At 38.5% G+C, this 22,169-nt stretch overlaps 1 protein-coding gene across 3 annotated transcripts in view; it reads left to right on the top strand.

The window, feature by feature from the left end:
* LOC144451462 (uncharacterized) overlaps positions 1-22,169 on the top strand; it is a 120,852-nt gene that overhangs the window by 22,048 nt on the left and 76,635 nt on the right. For all 3 annotated transcript variants that reach the window (XM_078142303.1, XM_078142302.1, XM_078142301.1), the window contains exons 3-4: positions 8,750-8,818; positions 9,237-9,341. In XM_078142303.1, the coding sequence (XP_077998429.1) occupies positions 8,750-8,818; positions 9,237-9,341 (174 nt within the window). The remainder of the gene's footprint in view (positions 1-8,749; positions 8,819-9,236; positions 9,342-22,169) is intronic.

Raw genomic sequence — 22,169 nt, 5'->3', positions numbered from 1 at the left:
AAATCCATTGTTATGCTAATACATGCAACGGATAAATAGAAATGACCAACAAAAAGGTCAATAATCAATTGACATATTTGTCTCCAACGAAAGTTGGCGTATGGAAATTATCGTGACAAAGACTAAGTATAAATAACGGTAAAAGGTTGCGTAACTGAGCTGCTCGACAACCTACTGGGGGGGGGGGGGGGTTCAAAGCTTGTCGAATTCAAAGTAAGCTTATAACTTTGTTATGCTACTTATCCTCTCCAGTTTCACCTACGGCAAAAATAAAAGGTTCATAAAAATGTCTTGTCCAATCCATTGAACAAACACAAAACATCAATACTAGTAGTACTCTCGGTTAAAACAGTTTTTAAAGGCTTCCTTTGAAAGTAGTCAGGGTAGATAACTGATAAATACAAGTCAAAATGAGGAATAATTGTTAATTGCCACAAATATTTCAACATTTTAAGTTGAGGGGTAGTACTTTCTAATTATTAAAACAGTACAATCACATACGTTAGAGAAGTCTCCAGCGTATAGTATAGTAAATACAGATACTTTAGGAAGTTAAATTAGAAACGAATGCGACGTTTTGACCAGGACCATGATTTCATTTTCAGAAGATGGATTGAAATATCGGATTCGTTTCAAAATAGCTGTATTGTACTGTCCTATTGACTCTCTCGGAACAATTAACAATACATTTTCTATTCTAATTATTGTTTTTCGCTTGGCTATTTCAAATGCACCGGTGTGTATTGAGCAGTTCTACCAAAATATAGCTCTGTCATATACAAACCAAATAGAAATAATTTTTGGTAAATTTCACCCCAAACATTTCAACTCTTTTGTTTTGATACATTGCATAGTTTCTTTTCCGTTAAAGATGGTTGAACTGGTTGAAACTGACACTTCAATATTTCAACGGACATCTCATAACATTAATTTGCATACCAACTTGTACAACGTAAGCTAATGATGTCACAATGTTATCAGGTTGAGAGTTTCTTAAAACTATGATAATACCGTAGTTATTGACGTAGAAGTTTATTAGTCCCTGCCGGACGAAGTCCGGGACGGGGACTTATGGATTGGGTTCCATCTGTCCGTGCGTGCGTCCGTGCATCCGTCCGTCCGTCCGCAGCCGTTTCTTGGAGATGCCTGGACCGATTTTTTTCAAACTTGGTACAGGGGCAACATACAATGGCATACATATGCACGTCAATTTGTTTCATGATACGATCCAATATGGCCGCCTGGCAGCCATTTTGTTTGCAAATTTTCCCTGTCTAAAGCCATAACTCAGACATGCTTGAACAGATCTCATTCAAAGTTGGTATTAGGACATTGTTCTATGACTTACATGTGTATATTCATTGTTGTCATGATACGATCCAATATGGCCGCCTAGCAGCCATTTTGTTTGCGAATTTTCCATGTCCAAAGCCATAACTCAGACATGCTTGAACAGATCTCATTCAAAGTTGGTATTAGGACAGTGTTTTATGACATACATGTGCATATTCATTGTTGTTGTGATACGATCCAATATGGCCGCCTGGCAGCCATTTTGCTTGCGATTTTTCTATGTCCAAAGCCATAACTCAGACATGCTTGAACACATCTCATTCAAAGTTGATATTAGGACAGTGTTCTATGACATACATGTGCATATCCATTTGTTGTCATGATACGATCCAATATGGCCGCCTAGCAGCCATTTTGTTTGCGAATTTTCCATGTCCAAAGCCATAACTCAAACATGCTTGAACAGATCTCATTCAAAGTTGTTATTAGGACAGTGTTCTATGACATACATGTGCATATCCATTTTCATCGTGATACGATCCAATATGGCTGCCTGGCAGCCATTTTGTTTGCGAATTTTCCATGTCCAAAGCCATAACTCAGACATGCTTGAACAGATCTCATTCAAAGTTGGTATTAGGACAGTGTTCTATGACACACATGTGTATATCCATTTTCTTCGTGATACGATCCCCCATACCCATACATGTATATCTAAGTCTGTTTGATTTAGGTTCACAAGTGTGATCAGAGTAGTGATAATTCCTTAAAACCCAATCATAGCGGGGAGTATGTCATTCTCAATGACTTGTTCATCTGTGCTTTAGACTGGGGCAAACATTTTGTAATTATGTTATCGCAAAGCATGTGCTCTTATGAGAAAGTCGTGAGAAGAATGCTAACTCTCAGGTGCACACATGAGGAAATATTCACTCTTGGCCAAAATTATCAAACACGCTATATATTTGGCTCACGACCAAAATCTCACCAAAATTTGCCCTCACAGGAGAGGAATTGGCATGAGGAAATTGTCACCAGTGAAATTTTACTCAGCTGATTGTTCTAGTGTGCTCCTGGCTAAATTAGTGCCTCTACAGGTGAACACCCACTAAGTAATTCATTGACAATAGTTAGCGTCTTCGACAAAAGTCGACTTATGGAAATTTACATGACAAAGAGTAAGTACAAGTAATGGTACGATATGGTTGCGTAACTGTGCTGCTCGACTACGTACTGGGGAGAATCACCAGAGCTTGTTGAATTCCAAGTACATGTATAACTATAACTATGTTTTACTACTTTTACTCTGGAGTTTCACCTTTGAGAAATAAAGGTTGCCACAAAAAATGTCTTGTCAAATTCATGGAATTAAAGCAGAACATAAGTAGCACCATTAACGTTCTTCACTTCCACTTTGAAAGCAACCAGGCTAGGACAACCTACGAATGCATGTCGAATGAGGATTAACGGTTTATTTCCGCGAATATTTTGACCTTTTAATTTTCATGGTTCGTACTTTCTAATTATTATGTCAGTAAAATATTAGATCTTAGAGAGAAGTCTCTAAATGCCCTTGCCAATCAACACAGTTGAACTGTGACAGTTCTACTCTTTGTCTAGATACAGTGCAAAGTTTGTCTTCCGTTAAGGATGATTTAACCTGATACTTCAATATTTCAATGGACATCTCATTATAATTTGCATGCCAGAGTCTTCCAACGTTAGCCAATGACGATACAATGTTCTCAAGTTGAGAGAACTCCTGTTTCTAAAACCGCCAGCTACTGCTGCAGTGTCTGAGCAATACTACAATTTTTGATTGGTGGAATCTAAAGATTTGCATATAGAATTTCAGATGGTTTCAATGACGTTAAATATTGTCAAAAGACTAATGAGTCTGTATTGTTGTTTAGGTCGTGTTCATTCAGGTTAACGTCCGTATTTGCATATGAATATCTCATTAACGAGGGGATTGTAGTTGACCGTGGGTATAAGTGCTTAGGTGAAAACCCGCTAATCAAAATGATCTTACTACCGGTGTGTGATTTGGGTCGAAAAATGTAATTTTTGGTCAAAAAACTTACTCAAAAACTAATGGACAGATCGGTCTGAAATTAGGTGGGAACATTCTTAGGGGTGTTTAAGCATTCAAAAAATGTTTGCAAATGTGCCTAGCAACAAGACCACGCGCATAGCAACAGCCAAACTGGTGAGGTATTTCACAAAGATGACCACTGGGATCCGGATTAAAAGACAATTGAATAAGCATTCAAAAAATGTATGTAAATTTGCCTAGCAACAAGACCACACCCATAACAACAGTCAAGTCATCACATATATTACAAAGATAACAACAGAGATTGATAGACAAATGAATAAGCATTCAATGCATTCAATATGCCTATCAACAAGACCATGCCCATAGCAACAGCCAAATGATCAGATATATTGCAACGATAACAACAGGGATCATTACTAGATAGTAATTGAATGAACATTCCAAAATGTATGTAAATTTGCTTAGCAACAAAATCATGTGTGTATTTTATAAAGAATAACCATGGAGATATAGACAATTGAATAAACATTCAAAAAATGTATGTAATTTGCCTAGCAACAAGACCATGCCCATAGCAACAACCAAATAGTTGCAAAAATAACAATAGGAATTGATAGACAAATGAATAACCATTCAAAAAGTGTATGCGAATATGCCTAGCAACATGACGACGCCCATTGCACTGCCAAATGATCACATATTTTGCAAAGATAACACAAATGAATAAACATTCAAAAAATTTATGCAAATGTGCTTATAGCAACAAGACCACACCCATAGCAACAGCCAAATGATCACATATATTGCAAAGATAACACGGATTTATAGACAAATGAATAACATTCAAAAAATGTATGTAAATGTGCCTAGCAACAAGACCACGCCCATAGCAACAGCCAAGTGATCACATATGTGGCAAAGATAACGGATAAATAGACAAATGAATAAAAATTCAATAATGTATGGATAATCATTCAGCAAATGAACTTCTATACCCAGCATGTATCAGCATGTGGGAAAACATTTTTAAAAACTGTACAGTTGTGCTCCAATGCAATTGGGGCTATTAAAAAAAAAAATTTTGAGTCAGAGAGTTTCTATCGGAAAAGGTCAAATATTAGTAAGTGTCCTGTATGACCGAAAACGAAGACTATCATGCAGTCAGAATCAAAATCACTGCAGTATCAGATGAGTTATGCTCTGCTTGTTCCTAGCAAACTTTATTTATGAATATACATTTTGTATGATAAGTGATTTTTAGCACGACTGAACTGAGGTTCAGTAGTGCTATAGGGATCGCCCGGCATCTGTCTGTCTGTCTGTCTGTGTGTGTGTGTGTGTGTAAACAACTTAAAGTAAAAAACTGCTGAACCAATTGCCATGATATTTGGTGGGTCCATTACCTTGGGTGTCTAGTTGGGAAATTGTTCAAATCAAAATGATCGCATCACAGGTGTGTGATTTGGGTCAAAAAATGTGATTTTTGGTCAAAAAACTTAAAGTCAGAAACTACAGGGCAGATTGGTGCAAAATTTGGTGGGAACATTGTTAAGGGGGTGTAAAGTAAGATTTGTTCATGACGTGATGATTCCATCAGTGATATGCAAATTAGGGCTAAAAATGTGTCTTTTTGGTTAAAAATCTATAATTCCAAAACTACTGAGCAGATTGGGCTGAACTTTAATGGGAATGCATCTAGGGATGTATGGACGAAGAAATATTAAGCATACAATGATTCCATGAGTGATATGCTAATTAGGTGTAAAAATGTTCATTTTTGGTCAAAAACTTATATCTCAAAAAGTATGTGGTCACCGAGTCTGAAACTTGGTGAGATGTTTCTGAAAGTATTATTCTGCAGATTTTCTTCAAAACATTTTGAGAAAATTGGCCCTTGCGACCATGACCATGCCCTTAGCAACAACAGTAGTATATTTCTGTCAAATAACAACATCATCAGGATCTGGTAGGCAAGTGAGTAAACATTCAAAAAATGTATGCAAATACCCTAGCAACTATGACCACGCCCATAGCAACAGCCAAATGGTCGTGTATTTCACAAAGATAACAGATTAATCGACAATTGAATAAACATTCAAAAAATGTATGTAAATTTGCCAAACAACAAGACCACGCCCATAGCAACAGCCAAATAATCACGTATATTGCAAAGATAACAACAGGAATAGAAAGACAAATGAATAAACATTCAAAAAATGTGTGCAAATGTGCCTAGCAACAAGACCACGCCCATATTTACAGCCAAATAATCACGTTAACGGTTTATTGCAAAGATAACAACAGGAATAGAAAGACAAATGAATAAACATTCATAAAATGTATGTAAATATGCCTAGCAACAAGATCATGCCCATAGCAACAGGCAAATGATCACGTATAATGCAAAGATAATATTAGGAATTCATACACAAGTGAACAAAAACATTAAAAAATGTATGCAAATATATCTAACATTATGACCACGCCCATAGCAACAGCTAAATGATAGCATATATCATAAAGATAGCAACATGGTTGGATAGGCAACTGGATAGTCATTCAATAAATGAACACTTCTTGTTAGCATGGACTACCATATGGATAAACATTTTAAAAAACTGTACAGTTGTGCTACAACATCATTGGTGGTATTTTTAAAAGGATTTTGACACGGGAATTCAAACATTAGGGTTTTTTAGCACAACTGAACTGAGGTTCAGTAGTGCTATAGGGATCGCCCGACATCTGTCTGTCTGTCTGTCTGTCTGTGTGGATGTGTGTGTGTAAACAACTTAAAGTAAAAACTGCTGTACCGATTGCCATGATATGTGGTGGGTCCATTACCTTAGGTGTCAAGTTGGGAAATTGTTCAAATCAAAATAACCTTACCACCAGTGTGTGATTTGGGTCCAAAAATGTGATTTTTGTTCAAAAAACTTAAACTCAAAAATTATTGGGCAGATTGGGCTTAAATTTGGATGAAACATTGTTCAGGGTGATTTTACTAAGAATTGTTCATGATGGTTCCCTTTAGTGATATGCAAATTAGGGCTAAAAATGTGTCTTTTTGGTCTAAAATCTATAATTCTAAAACCACTGAGCAGATTGGGCTGATATTTAATGGGAATGCATCTTGGGGTGTATGAACAAAGAAGTATTAATGAGTGATATGCAAATTAGGTGTAAAAAAGTTCATTTTTGGTCAAAAACTTATATTTTAGTATCTCAAAAAGTACTCGGTCAATAAACCTGAAACTTGTTGAGATGTTTCTGAAAGTGTTATTCTGAAGATTTTCTTCAAAAACCATGGCCCTAGCAACCATGACCATGCCCTTAGCAACAACCAAATGGCAGGATATTTTGGTTAAATAACAACATCTGGTAGGCAAGTGAGTAAACATTAAAAAAAATTATGCAAATATCCCTAGCAACCATGACCACGCCCATAGTAACAGCCAAACGGTTGTGTATTTCACAAAGATAGCAACAGGGATTAATAGACAATTGAATAAACATCCAAAAAATGTATGTAATTTTGCCTAGCAACAATACCACGCCCATAGCAACAGTCAAAGGATCACGTAAATTGCAAAGATATTATCAGGAGGTCATACACAGGTGAACAAAAACATTAAAAAATGTATGCAAATATATCTATCAACATGACCACGCCTATAGCAACATTTGCACTATTTTAGGGAGTTCTTTTGTATGTGTGAGTAACAGTAGTATTTATCTCCCAAAGGGATTCAACCTTTGTGAGCTACTACGTTGGGTCCCGTCCGTCCGTCCATCCCTCCTTCCTCAACTTCCGTGTCCACCTGTATCTCCAATATACATCCACCAATTTCAACCAAACCTTGTACAAATGTCAGATGTTATAGAGGGCACAAGCACGTCACTTGGTTTCACAACCCCAACGATAACAACGAAATTGCGGCCATATTTGTTCGTAAATAATCACACTTTGCCCAATAACTCTTGAAGTTTAACAGATAGAGACCACATTCAAGGCTCTTCACCCATGTTATCAATGATGAGTTTTTTAATGGCACATTGACATTTGACCTTGACCTCCATCTTCAAGGTCAAATAGCCATATTATTGTCAGAGTGTGCATTATATCTCTGATATGAAAGGACTGATTTCAACCAAACCTTGTACAAATGTCAGATGCTATAGGCTGCATATACACTTCACTTCGTTTCACAACCCCCTAAGATAACAGCAGAATGGCGGCCATATTTGTCATAATTATTCACATTTTTGCCAACAACTCTTGACGCGTAACAGTCAAGTGCCTCCGTCATGGTAATCAATGATGAGCTTTATATTGACACACTGACTCTTGACCTTCATCTTCAGGGTCAAATAGCTATGTCTTCCTATTTGAAATCATTAAGATAAAAGAAATATTAATGCTAATGTGCCTGGAATTGTCAAGGATCTACACATAATAGATAAGAAATGAACAACCCTATCAGGTGTTGTCAGTGTATCTTTTTGATTGGCTTAAAGGCCATGCCATAATTGTTGTCCTTTTTGAACTGAAAGCCTGTGACATAATGTACAAATTAAAGAACTTGTTGTAGTCACTACAAGAAATACTTTTTTTGGGTCTATGTCTTCCATGAAGACTTGTACTGAATTGTGTTGCCGCAAACGTTGCCATAATTCGCCATAACATGAGAGGCCATTCTTGTTATGATTCTGAAATGCATTCTTTGAGAGACAGACTTTGATTGGTCAGATTATCATGATGCCATTGCTTATGAATATGTATTACGTATATGTGAGGTATGGCTTTGACAGCCATAAGATGCTAGAGTTTTATTTTGAGGTGTAGTGGAAGAAATAACAGCTCTGGTTAGCGAGAATGCTGTAATGTATACTTCACAAACACTCCATGTGTGTTATTCAGAACAGTGTATTTACTGCAATGTACATGTATACTGCACAAACACTCCATGTGTGTTATTCAGAACAGTGTATTTATCAACTATTTCAATAGACACTTACATGTAGATGTCATTCCCCAATATTTTCTCGTTCAGCCAAGGGGGCCTAAGAGGGTTTGTCACTTTCCATCTAGTGACTCATAGTGACACAACCCTCAGGTCACAAGTATTTTTCGGCTGAATGAAGAAAAATATTGGAGAACAATATAATTATACCAGTGCCAATAATATCAAACAAAAATCAGGGAAAGTAATAGGCAATGTTGAACGTTTTGACTCATATTTTGAACACAGCAGAACCTGTGACGTAGACATGTGTTGTCGTGACATACATGTAGAGTGCGCTGCCGTGACATAGCACGACCAGTATAAATTCCATATTTTTTGGTTCAGCTTGGCTTGTGCATGGTATAATGATAGTTTACTTCTCACTTCACAGAATCGGATATGGCAGAGAGATTACAGGGATATGCGAGCAATTCAACCAGACAATTCTTACCTGACAGACGTAAGTATTATTGTATACAAAAATGTATATATAGAAGAACAGTATGCATATGATGACAGATTTGTTAAATTGATGAACTCAAAACTCTTGTTGATCATATCAGTAAATGTTCTGGTGCTTGTCAACGTGCAAGTAATACATATGCCAATGTCAACATTTAGGCAGTTCTTACATTGAACTAGCATTAGCAATCACTCAATAGAGTGCATACTTCCACCAATACTGAGCACTTCTAATACATTTACTACAAATGTACATACAAAACAGAGAAGGGCACCCTCACAGATTGGATCTTGATAGCCTCTCATTGCTTGTAGTAAATGCAATATCAATAAAATATTCAAGAAAATCCAGATCTTGAATTTGATTGCTAACAAATTTTAACATATCAACCTCCTCATTCTTTCTGTACCTTCAGTTGCCACTTCCATTTGCCATGGGCTACAACCCGATAAATGCTGTCACAACTAAGTTTGTGCGAACATCTACTAACAAAGTGAGATGCCCTATATTTGTTGTCAGGGTAAGTGAACCATATGTCATTGTTACTATGGTATAATTACAGTGTTCTCCCCACTGTATAGAGAAAGCATGGTGCTCACATTATCCTTGCCACCCAGGCCACCATGTTTAGCAGCTTTCAGTGTTTCTTCAGTGTTCTACCATCCTTGAGCTTTAGTAATCTTTGACTGACATTGTAATAATACTACTTTCACATGAAAAGAAACATTCATTAATCAATCAATCAATCAATCAATCAATCAATCAATCAATCAATCAATCAATCAACCAACCAATCAATCAATCAATCCCTCCCTCAGTCAGTCAGTCAATCAATCAATCAATCAATCAATCTGTCAGTCAATCATTTAATCAATCACAAAACTTGCTTACAATGCTGAACATTATTAAACAGAAATGTTCTAAGGCACTGAAAAACAAAGTGAAAGATATGGTTGAAATACAAAAAAATGTAGCCTTGCAACGAGATAGCCCTAATGCCTGTATTGAATTTATCAAAAGTTGGTGACTGACATAGCTCAAGTGGCAGACTGTTCAATATGAGTGGGATGAGACTGTTCAATATGAATGCAGTGAGACTATTCAATATGAATGCAGTGAGACTATTCAATATGAGTGGGGTGAGACTGTTCAATATGAGTGGGGTGAGACTGTTCAATATGAGTGGGGTGAGACTGTTCAATATGAATGCAGTGAGACTATTCAATATGAATGCAGTGAGACTATTCAATATGAGTGGGGTGAGACTGTTCAATATGAGTGCGGTGAGACTGTTCAATATGAGTGGGGTGAGACTGTTCAATATGAGTGCAGTGAGACTATTCAATATGAGTGGGGTGAGACTGTTCAATATGAGTGCGGTGAGACTGTTCAATATGAGTGGGATGAGACTGTTCAATATGAGTGGGGTGAGACTGTTCAATATGAGTGCAGTGAGACTGTTCAATATGAGTGCGGTGAGCCTGTTCAATATGAGTGCAGTGAGACTGTTCAATATGAGTGGGGTGAAACTGTTCAATATGAGTGCAGTGAGACTGTTCAATATGAGTGCAGTGAGACTGTTCAATATGAGTGCGGTGAGACTGTTCAATATGAGTGCGGTGAGACTGTTCAATATGAATGCAGTGAGACTGTTCAATATGAGTGCGGTGAAACTGTTCAATATGAATGCAGTGAGACTATTCAATATGAGTGCGGTGAGACTGTTCAATATGAGTGCGGTGAGACTGTTCAATATGAGTGGGGTGAGACTGTTCAATATGAATGCAGTGAGACTGTTCAATATGAGTGCGGTGAGACTGTTCAATATGAGTGCGGTGAGACTGTTCAATATGAGTGGGGTGAGACTGTTCAATATGAGTGCAGTGAGACTGTTCAATATGAGTGCGGTGAGACTGTTCAATATGAGTGCGGTGAGACTGTTCAATATGAGTGGGGTGAGACTGTTCAATATGAGTGCGGTGAGACTGTTCAATATGAGGTGGGTGAGACTGTTCAATATGAGTGGGTTGAGACTGTTCAATATGAGGTGGGTGAGACTGTTCAATATGAGTGGGGTGAGACTGTTCAATATGAGTGGGGTGAGACTGTTCAATATGAGTGGGGTGAGACTGTTCAATATGAGTGCGGTGAGACTGTTCAATATGAGTGGGGTGAGACTGTTCAATATGAATGCAGTGAGACTGTTCAATATGAGTGGGGTGACACTGTTCAATATGAGTGGGGTGAGACTGTTCAATATGAATGCAGTGAGACTGTTCAATATGAATGCAGTGAGACTATTCAATATGAGTGCGGTGAGACTGTTCAATATGAGTGGGGTGAGACTGTTCAATATGAGTGGGGTGAGACTGTTCAATATGAGTGGGGTGAGACTGTTCAATATGAGTGCATTGAGACTTCAATATGAGTGCAGTGAGACTGTTCAATATGAGTGCAGTGAGACTGTTCAATATGAGTGGGGTGAGACTGTTCAATATGAGTGGGGTGAGACTGTTCAATATGAGTGGGGTGAGACTGTTCAATATGAGTGCGGTGAGACTGTTCAATATGAGTGCAGTGAGACTGTTCAATATGAGTGGGGTGAGACTGTTCAATATGAGTGGGGTGAGACTGTTCAATATGAGTGGGGTGAGACTGTTCAATATGAGTGGGGTGAGACTGTTCAATATGAGTGGGGTGAGACTGTTCAATATGAGTGGGGTGAGACTGTTCAATATGAGTGCAGTGAGACTTCAATATGAGTGCAGTGAGACTGTTCAATATGAGTGCGGTGAGACTGTTCAATATGAATGCAGTTAGACTGTTCAATATGAGTCTGGTGAGACTGTTCAATATGAGTGGGGTGAGACTGTTCAATATGAGTGGGGTGAGACTGTTCAATATGAGTGCAGTGAGACTGTTCAATATGAGTGGGGTGAGACTGTTCAATATGAGTGCAGTGAGACTGTTCAATATGAGTGCAGTGAGACTGTTCAATATGAGTGCAGTGAGACTGTTCAATATGAGTGGGGTGAGACTGTTCAATATGAGTGCAGTGAGACTGTTCAATATGAGTGGGGTGAGACTGTTCAATATGAGTGGGGTGAGACTGTTCAATATGAGTGGGGTGAGATGATGTATCATAGGCTTTCCTACGGTCGACACATCGATGGAAACAATTTATTTTAGTTCGGGTAGTGTCAGTTCATCAAATTTTATCGAAGTCTGAGAAACCACATGGCAGATGCATGTTGAATAAGATTTTACATCATAGCCGTCCCCGTTCCTGTACAACTGGGTACGTATTTATTTATTTCACTGATGTTTTCATTGATTTTCACATTTTGATAGCAATACTATTTGTTTTACAATAAATTCCACTAGGTGACCGTGATAAATCATCAGATGAGAAGTAAACTAATATGATTCACCGTTGCATCGCTACGATATAGAATATTATTATGAATAACAAGTTTGTTATTGACGAAAAAATGGTTTGATTTGTATCCTCAATGGTATTACATACCAATCACACGTCTATTCCATCAATACAAATAAATGCAAAAAGTAGAAACAGCGCAATTTATAGCATTTTACGGTATGAGAGGTCACTTGTTTGACTTGCAGGATACGATGTATCAAAAAATGAAATAAAGCGTCCTGGCCTGCACGGTGTGTAATTTGTTGACGTATGTACGTACGTACGTGCAGTGTAGAGGTGTACAGTAGGTAAACTGGGGAAGGCAAAAAAAAACCACACCACCCCTTGAATTCACAATTTTAAATGTCAGTCGTGACGACCGTTATAAGTGCAAAACTCAACGGTTTTCTAAAATAACGGTCGCCATCAATTAATCATTCACTGCACACGACAACGTAAGTCAACTGCAACGTACCATATCATTTCTATTCTAAATTCTTTTTCTTTCACAAGTAATGCACATTGAAAAAAAAGAAACACATATTAGACTTGAAAAAATAGACACTCGTTTAAGTTTACCTCAAACAGTACAGTTATTTTGCAGATTATTACTGTCAGATACTCTCAGAGTATCAATTTCTGATAATCATAATCGATTAATCATAACAATAACTTATGGTAATAAAAAAACACGTTATTTTCTTTCTGAAGTCCAGTTGATCAACAAATACTTCCTAATTTTATGTTTATTTTTTTCTATTTGTATATTTATTTCAAACTTGCCTAGTCAGTGTTAACTTTGTGGCACTAAACAAGTTGTATACGTAGCTCTCCAAGAATGGGTATTTCTTTGTCTGGCATTTACAAGCAATACACCCCACACTGACAAAAGTGAACCAATATGAACTGTGAAGCCAGTGAAGCCCAGATTTTCTTTTTTAAATAGCAAATATAGAGACGCAAACAATAAATTCCTAGACCATAGAATTTGTAAAGTTCGTTTGCATACAACTACACAATAGTAATTGACATTTTTTTTACAATCTCTGATTTATTACACAAGGAAAAGAACTTGAAACTCACAATTCATGAAGTGATTTAATTATCCAACACCAAATACAAAATCTTAAAATGACAATAACAAGTCCAATGTTTGTTTGTCTTTGATAATGTCTTGTAATATTTATAAACAGAAAAGAAAGTTCAAAGGAATTATTACTATTGATTGTCATGAAAAAAGGTGTAGCAAAGTATGAAAGGAGCATGTAGCTTGTAGAATATTTTTGATACATAAGCCATGTTATTCATCAGCTGCAAAATTCTTAACTTTAAATCAGAGACACTACAGGATCTCCTTTTTAATTCGTAGTCAGAGGATTTCAAATGTTAAGACATTTTCATGTGGTTACTTTATCACTCTGCAAACCAACATCCACTAGAAACCACTCCTGAAATTATAAGAAAGGAGATGACATTATTATTCATGTTTCATGTATATTTTTGTTTTATTTTACAGGCAGAACTTCTGTATCTAATATTCAAGGCATCAATCGACTGCAACATTGTTTGTGGAGATGTTGTTGCTAAAAAATATGTGTTGACTGTTGTCAAGTTGCTATGACAGCAATGGGTAGCTATGCTGAGGTCACCATTAGGTGTTAGATGAATTATCAACACACAAGTCATCAAAGGAATATGAATAAAGGAAATGTATATGCATCAACTTAGAACACTAAGTCTTCTGAAAATATTGAAAACAATCGTTCTTTTTTATTTTCAACATTTCATAGTGTCACAACAGTGAGATATACATTACGTCTATGATGCATGACACACGAGTATAAATTAATTACTTGTAATAAAATTTCCTGACAATCTGAATGAAGTACCATTTTTCATTTGTTTTGACATGATATTGCTTTTAAACTGATACTACAAAGGGTTATATAGAAACAAATGTAGTAATGTTGTTTCACTATATAAAAACATTCTTTTCACTTTAATTTCTGATAAAGGTCACCTTACTTTTACATGACTAAATTATTACGCTAAATGAGAAATAAGGTACCAGTTGTACAAATTAAAATAGGCCACTACTGTACAAGTATAAATGCTTTCCCCATGTACAAATCATCTTTGTTTTTTGTTTATTATTTACTTACATTTGTTTATTCATATATTTTGGGGGTTGCTCTTGCAGAAGATATTTCTTACTTTTATTATTTCAATAAAAAATTTACTGAAAATGAAATGGATCAGATGCACAAGTAGTGATGTAAAATATTTCAACAATTTAACTTTGATTTTGAGCCATGTCAGTGGTATTTACAAATTCTGATAATGATATCTAATTGCAATCTTGTTGCTTGACATTTTTGTTTTGTATCTAAATTCACTAAAGCAAACAGGAAATACACCTAGAGATAAAATACCTCTTATTCCATCTAAAAGAAATTTGATAACTTCTTTGTCAAAGGGACTATAAAAACAGTCAAAAGTAAAAAAAATGGTAGTTACTAAAATGCATATATAGCCTATGTAGGCCCAACAATATTACATATACTTTCACCATTAAGATATATCACATTATGATAAAAATTCAGTTATTGATCGTATGATCCCTGAAACCAAAGAGTACATAATGGTGAGTAATGAATATAAAATATAAACAATAAATAAAAACATACAGGTCACCCAGTGTGTCAATCCCGTCAAAAGGTCACAAATTGAAATGACGACTTTCTTTCAAAGGGCAATATACCGATATTACGGGAAGGCCAGTATACAAAATGAAGAAATGGTGTTCATTGATGTTACCAAACTATGTCCCTGCACATTTACATTGACTCGTGTTTGCCTGTCAAACCATGGATGTAGTACGGTTCAAACACAGGCCGAACCATTCACTGCATGCACTCGTACTCAGAAATACAAGTTTCACTGTCGACAATGGATTTATGCGGGCCAAACTTGAGAGAGGAATGTTTAGCATTAGATGTCTTTAGTTGAGTATAAAATTTGGCACACAGAAAGCACGGGGTACACCGCCAATAACTGCGTATGCGTATGACACCATGACATTGCACGTCTGTACACCAGAAACTACGGCAATACGTATGCGGTATAGCCAACATTTAATTTGGCCGCCACCATGACCGACAAGATAAAGCACTAATCATAGGCAATTTTGGGCTGAAAAAATCTAATTTAATTAATAGATCGATGGAATAGTTTGACTCACAGTAATATCAACATACATACCTCAGAACAAATGCGCGTAAATTGCCGTAATGGCGGCCCATCTTCTTGATCGTGTAGGTCAACATTGTCGATATTTTTTCGGCTTCAGAAACTGTAAAAATAAGATTCAACCTCTCTATCCTTCGGGATAGTGATCATTGATATTTTACCGATCCCATGACTAGTATTTCACGATAATTTTAATGTTTGTAAGCAAATATTATATACGAGAACCGATCGTAAGGTCAAGGCCCTTGCATTCAATACACGCTGAGAAACTACGACAGATTGCTTTGGTTGTCGTAGGCAAGTGCACATGGCGGAATTACGCTCTTTGATTGGTCAATGGAATCTGTCAATCAATCTCGGCGATCGGTCAATATGAGTGGGGTGAGACTGTTCAATATGAGTGGGGTGAGACTGTTCAATATGAGTGCGGTGAGACTGTTCAATATGAATGCAGTGAGACTGTTCAATATGAGTGCAGTGAGACTTCAATATGAGTGGGGTGAGACTGTTCAATATGAGTGCAGTGAGACTGTTCAATATGAATGCAGTGAGACTGTTCAATATGAGTGCAGTGAGACTGTTCAATATGAGTGCAGTGAGACTGTTCAATATGAGTGCAGTGAGACTGTTCAATATGAGTGCAGTGAGACTGTTCAATATGAGTGGGGTGAGACTGTTCAATATGAGTGCGGTGAGACTGTTCAATATGAGTGGGGTGAGACTGTTCAATATGAGTGGGGTGAGACTGTTCAATATGAGTGGGGTGAGACTGTTCAATATGAATGCAGTGAGACTGTTCAATATGAGTGGGGTGAGACTATTCAATATGAGTGGGGTGAGACTGTTCAATATGAGTGGGGTGAGACTGTTCAATATGAGTGCAGTGAGACTGTTCAATATGAGTGGGGTGAGACTGTTCAATATGAGTGGGGTGAGACTGTTCAATATGAGTGCGGTGAGACTGTTCAATATGAGTGCAGTGAGACTGTTCAATATGAGTGGGATGAGACTGTTCAATATGAGTGCGGTGAGACTGTTCAATATGAGTGGGGTGAGACTGTTCAATATGAGTGCAGTGAGACTGTTCAATATGAGTGCAGTGAGACTGTTCAATATGAGTGGGGTGAGACTGTTCAATATGAGTGCGGTGAGACTGTTCAATATGAGTGGGGTGAGACAGTTCAATATGAGTGGGGTGAGACTGTTCAATATGAGTGCAGTGAGACTGTTCAATATGAGTGGGGTGAGACAGTTCAATATGAGTGGGGTGAGACTGTTCAATATGAGTGCAGTGAGACTGTTCAATATGAGTGCAGTGAGACTGTTCAATATGAGTGGGGTGAGACTGTTCAATATGAGTGGGGTGAGACTGTTCAATATGAGTGGGGTGAGACTGTTCAATATGAGTGGGGTGAGACTGTTCAATATGAGTGGGGTGAGACAGTTCAATATGAGTGGGGTGAGACTGTTCAATATGAGTGGGGTGAGACTGTTCAATATGAGTGGGGTGAGACAGTTCAATATGAGTGGGGTGACACTGTTCAATATGAGTGGGATGAGACTGTTCAATATGAGTGGGGTGACACTGTTCAATATGAGTGGGGTGAGACTGTTCAATATGAATGCATTGAGACTATTCAATATGAGTGGGTTGAGACTGTTCAATATGAGTGGGGTGAGACTGTTCAATATGAGTGCAGTGACACTGTTCAATATGAGTGGGGTGAGACTGTTCAATATGAGTGCAGTGACACTATTCAAAATGAGTGGGGTGAGACTGTTCAATATGAGTGGGGTGACACTGTTCAATATGAGTGGGGTGAGACTGTTCAATATGAATGCATTGAGACTATTCAATATGAGTGGGTTGAGACTGTTCAATATGAGTGGGGTGAGACTGTTCAATATGAGTGCAGTGAGACTGTTCAATATGAGTGGGGTGAGACTGTTCAATATGAGTGCAGTGACACTGTTCAATATGAGTGGGGTGAGACTGTTCAATATGAGTGGGGTGAGACTGTTCAATATGAGTGGGGTGAGACTGTTCAATATGAGTGGGGTGAGACTGTTCAATATGAGTGGGGTGAGACTGTTCAATATGAGTGGGGTGAGCCTGTTCAATATGAGTGGGGTGAGACTTCAATATGAGTGGGGTGAGACTGTTCAATATGAGTGCGGTGAGACTGTTCAATATGAGTGGGATGAGACTGTTCAATATGAATGCATTGAGACTGTTCAATATGAATGCAGTGAGACTTTTCAATATGAGTGCGGTGAGACTGTTCAATATGAATGCAGTGAGACTGTTCAATATGAATGCAGTGAGACTGTTCAATATGAATGCAGTGAGACTGTTCAATATGAATGCAGTGAGACTGTTCAATATGAATGCAGTGAGACTGTTCAATATGAATGCATTGAGACTGTTCAATATGAGTGCGGTGAGACTGTTCAATATGAGTGGGGTGAGACTGTTCAATATGAGTGCGGTGAGACTGTTCAATATGAGTGGGGTGACACTGTTCAATATGAGTGGGGTGAGACTGTTCAATATGAGTGGGGTGAGACTGTTCAATATGAATGCAGTGAGACTGTTCAATATGAGTGCATTGAGACTGTTCAATATGAGTGGGGTGAGACTGTTCAATATGAGTGGGGTGAGACTGTTCAATATGAGTGGGGTGAGACTGTTCAATATGAGTGCAGTGAGACTGTTCAATATGAGTGGGGTGAGACTGTTCAATATGAGTGGGGTGAGACTGTTCAATATGAGTGGGGTGAGACTGTTCAATATGAGTGGGGTGAGACTGTTCAATATGAGTGGGGTGAGACTGTTCAATATGAGTGGGGTGAGACTGTTCAATATGAGTGGGGTGAGACTGTTCAATATGAATGCATTGAGACTGTTCAATATGAGTGCGGTGAGACTGTTCAATATGAGTGGGATGAGACTGTTCAATATGAGTGCAGTGAGACTGTTCAATATGAGTGGGATGAGACTGTTCAATATGAGTGGGATGAGACTGTTCAATATGAGTGCAGTGAGACTGTTCAATATGAGTGGGGTGAGACTGTTCAATATGAGTGCGGTGAGACTGTTCAATATGAGTGCATTGAGACTGTTCAATATGAATGCAGTGAGACTGTTCAATATGAGTGCAGTGAGACTGTTCAATATGAGTGGGGTGAGACTATTCAATATGAGTGGGGTGAGACTGTTCAATATGAGTGCAGTGAGACTGTTCAATATGAGTGGGATGAGACTATTCAATATGAGTGGGATGAGACTGTTCAATATGAGTGCGGTGAGACTGTTCAATATGAGTGGGGTGAGACTGTTCAATATGAATGCAGTGAGACTGTTCAATATGAATGCAGTGAGACTGTTCAATATGAGTGCAGTGAGACTGTTCAATATGAGTGCAGTGAGACTGTTCAATATGAGTGCAGTGAGACTGTTCAATATGAGTGGGGTGAGACTGTTCAATATGAGTGCGGTGAGACTGTTCAATATGAGTGCAGTGAGACTGTTCAATATGAGTGCAGTGAGACTGTTCAATATGAGTGCAGTGAGACTGTTCAATATGAGTGGGGTGAGACTGTTCAATATGAGTGCGGTGAGACTGTTCAATATGAGTGGGGTGAGACTGTTCAATATGAGTGGGGTGAGACTGTTCAATATGAGTGGGGTGAGACTGTTCAATATGAGTGCAGTGAGACTGTTCAATATGAGTGCGGTGAGACTGTTCAATATGAGTGCAGTGAGACTGTTCAATATGAGTGCAGTGAGACTGTTCAATATGAGTGGGGTGAGACTGTTCAATATGAGTGCATTGAGACTGTTCAATATGAGTGCAGTGAGACTGTTCAATATGAGTGCAGTGAGACTGTTCAATATGAGTGCAGTGAGACTTCAATATGAGTGCAGTGAGACTTCAATATGAATGCAGTGAGACTGTTCAATATGAGTGGGGTGAGACTGTTCAATATGAATGCAGTGAGACTGTTCAATATGAGTGGGGTGAGACTGTTCAATATGAGTGCAGTGAGACTGTTCAATATGAGTGCAGTGAGACTTCAATATGAGTGCAGTGAGACTTCAATATGAATGCAGTGAGACTGTTCAATATGAGTGGGGTGAGACTGTTCAATATGAATGCAGTGAGACTGTTCAATATGAGTGGGGTGAGACTGTTCAATATGAGTGCAGTGAGACTGTTCAATATGAGTGGGGTGAGACTGTTCAATATGAATGCAGTGAGACTGTTCAATATGAGTGCGGTGAGACTGTTCAATATGAGTGCAGTGAGACTTCAATATGAGTGGGGTGAGACTGTTCAATATGAATGCAGTGAGACTGTTCAATATGAGTGGGGTGAGACTGTTCAATATGAGTGCAGTGAGACTTCAATATGAGTGGGGTGAGACTGTTCAATATGAATGCAGTGAGACTGTTCAATATGAGTGCAGTGAGACTGTTCAATATGAATGCAGTGAGACTGTTCAATATGAGTGGGGTGAGACTGTTCAATATGAGTGGGGTGAGACTGTTCAATATGAGTGGGGTGAGCCTGTTCAATATGAGTGGGGTGAGACTGTTCAATATGAGTGCGGTGAGACTGTTCAATATGAGTGGGGTGAGACTGTTCAATATGAGTGGGGTGAGACTGTTCAATATGAGTGGGGTGAGCCTGTTCAATATGAGTGGGGTGAGACTGTTCAATATGAGTGCGGTGAGACTGTTCAATATGAGTGCGGTGAGACTGTTCAATATGAGTGGGGTGAGACTGTTCAATATGAATGCAGTGAGACTGTTCAATATGAGTGCGGTGAGACTGTTCAATATGAATGCAGTGAGACTGTTCAATATGAGTGCGGTGAGACTGTTCAATATGAGTGGGGTGAGACTGTTCAATATGAATGCGGTGAGACTGTTCAATATGAGTGCGGTGAGACTGTTCAATATGAATGCAGTGAGACTGTTCAATATGAGTGCGGTGAGACTGTTCAATATGAGTGGGGTGAGACTGTTCAATATGAGTGGGGTGAGACTGTTCAATATGAATGCAGTGAGACTGTTCAATATGAGTGCGGTGAGACTGTTCAATATGAGTGGGGTGAGACTGTTCAATATGAGTGGGGTGAGACTGTTCAATATGAATGCAGTGAGACTGTTCAATATGAGTGCAGTGAGACTTCAATATGAGTGGGGTGAGACTGTTCAATATGAGTGGGGTGAGACTGTTCAATATGAGTGGGGTGAGACTGTTCAATATGAGTGGGGTGAGACTGTTCAATATGAGTGGGGTGAGACTGTTCAATATGAATGCAGTGAGACTGTTCAATATGAATGCAGTGAGACTGTTCAATATGAGTGCAGTGAGACTTCAATATGAGTGGGGTGAGACTGTTCAATATGAGTGGGGTGAGACTGTTCAATATGAGTGGGGTGAGACTGTTCAATATGAGTGGGGTGAGACTGTTCAATATGAGTGGGGTGAGACTGTTCAATATGAGTGGGGTGAGACTGTTCAATATGAATGCAGTGAGACTGTTCAATATGAGTGCAGTGAGACTGTTCAATATGAGTGCAGTGAGACTGTTCAATATGAGTGCAGTGAGACTGTTCAATATGAGTGGGGTGAGACTGTTCAATATGAATGCAGTGAGACTGTTCAATATGAGTGGGGTGAGACTGTTCAATATGAGTGGGGTGAGCCTGTTCAATATGAGTGGGGTGAGACTGTTCAATATGAGTGGGGTGAGACTGTTCAATATGAGTGGGGTGAGACTGTTCAATATGAGTGCGGTGAGACTGTTCAATATGAGTGGGGTGAGCCTGTTCAATATGAGTGGGGTGAGACTGTTCAATATGAGTGGGGTGAGACTGTTCAATATGAGTGCGGTGAGACTGTTCAATATGAGTGGGGTGAGACTGTTCAATATGAATGCAGTGAGACTGTTCAATATGAGTGTGGTGAGACTGTTCAATATGAGTGGGGTGAGACTGTTCAATATGAGTGCGGTGAGACTGTTCAATATGAGTGCGGTGAGACTGTTCAATATGAGTGGGGTGAGACTGTTCAATATGAATGCGGTGAGACAGTTCAATATGAGTGCGGTGAGACTGTTCAATATGAGTGCGGTGAGCTCATGGAAATGCATGTTCCCATCAGCGTGCGAAATTAATGCCGGTCCTTTGGCCCGAGACCAACAGATTTCCGTTTGGACCGACAGTTTTTCAGAATTACAACGACGTATCGGTCCTTATGACCGATTGAAATTTGGAGTAAATAATAACATTTATTCAAAGATATATCCAATTTCACCTACATGAATCTGATCTTGTGTTACCTATTTTACTCTCGACATCTCGTTCAAGTCAAGCGACACAGAGCTAGCTCGCTACGTGTTGTTGTCAATGTTGATATCATGTCTACATATGACGTAGCATGCAGCATTTACTTTATGAAATTATGTTAGCAAACACATGATTGGCTGAATTCTCTAATTATTTTTGTCTTGTCTAATCGGAACGTCTTAGACATGCAGACTCATTTTACGTCTTTTTCCGCCATGATATCGTAAAGTTTACTGTTCGAAGTGTATGAAACTTTTAACGTGTTTGAGACAGACCCACGTTGCATTTATAAAGTATGTGGCGATATTTAGAAGGCG

This window comes from Glandiceps talaboti, chromosome 21 (assembly GCF_964340395.1).
Source record: "Glandiceps talaboti chromosome 21, keGlaTala1.1, whole genome shotgun sequence".
Taxonomy (NCBI): domain Eukaryota; kingdom Metazoa; phylum Hemichordata; class Enteropneusta; family Spengelidae; genus Glandiceps; species Glandiceps talaboti.
The sequence above is the reverse complement of the archived record's forward strand: the minus strand, read 5'-3'. Positions and strand labels throughout refer to the sequence as shown.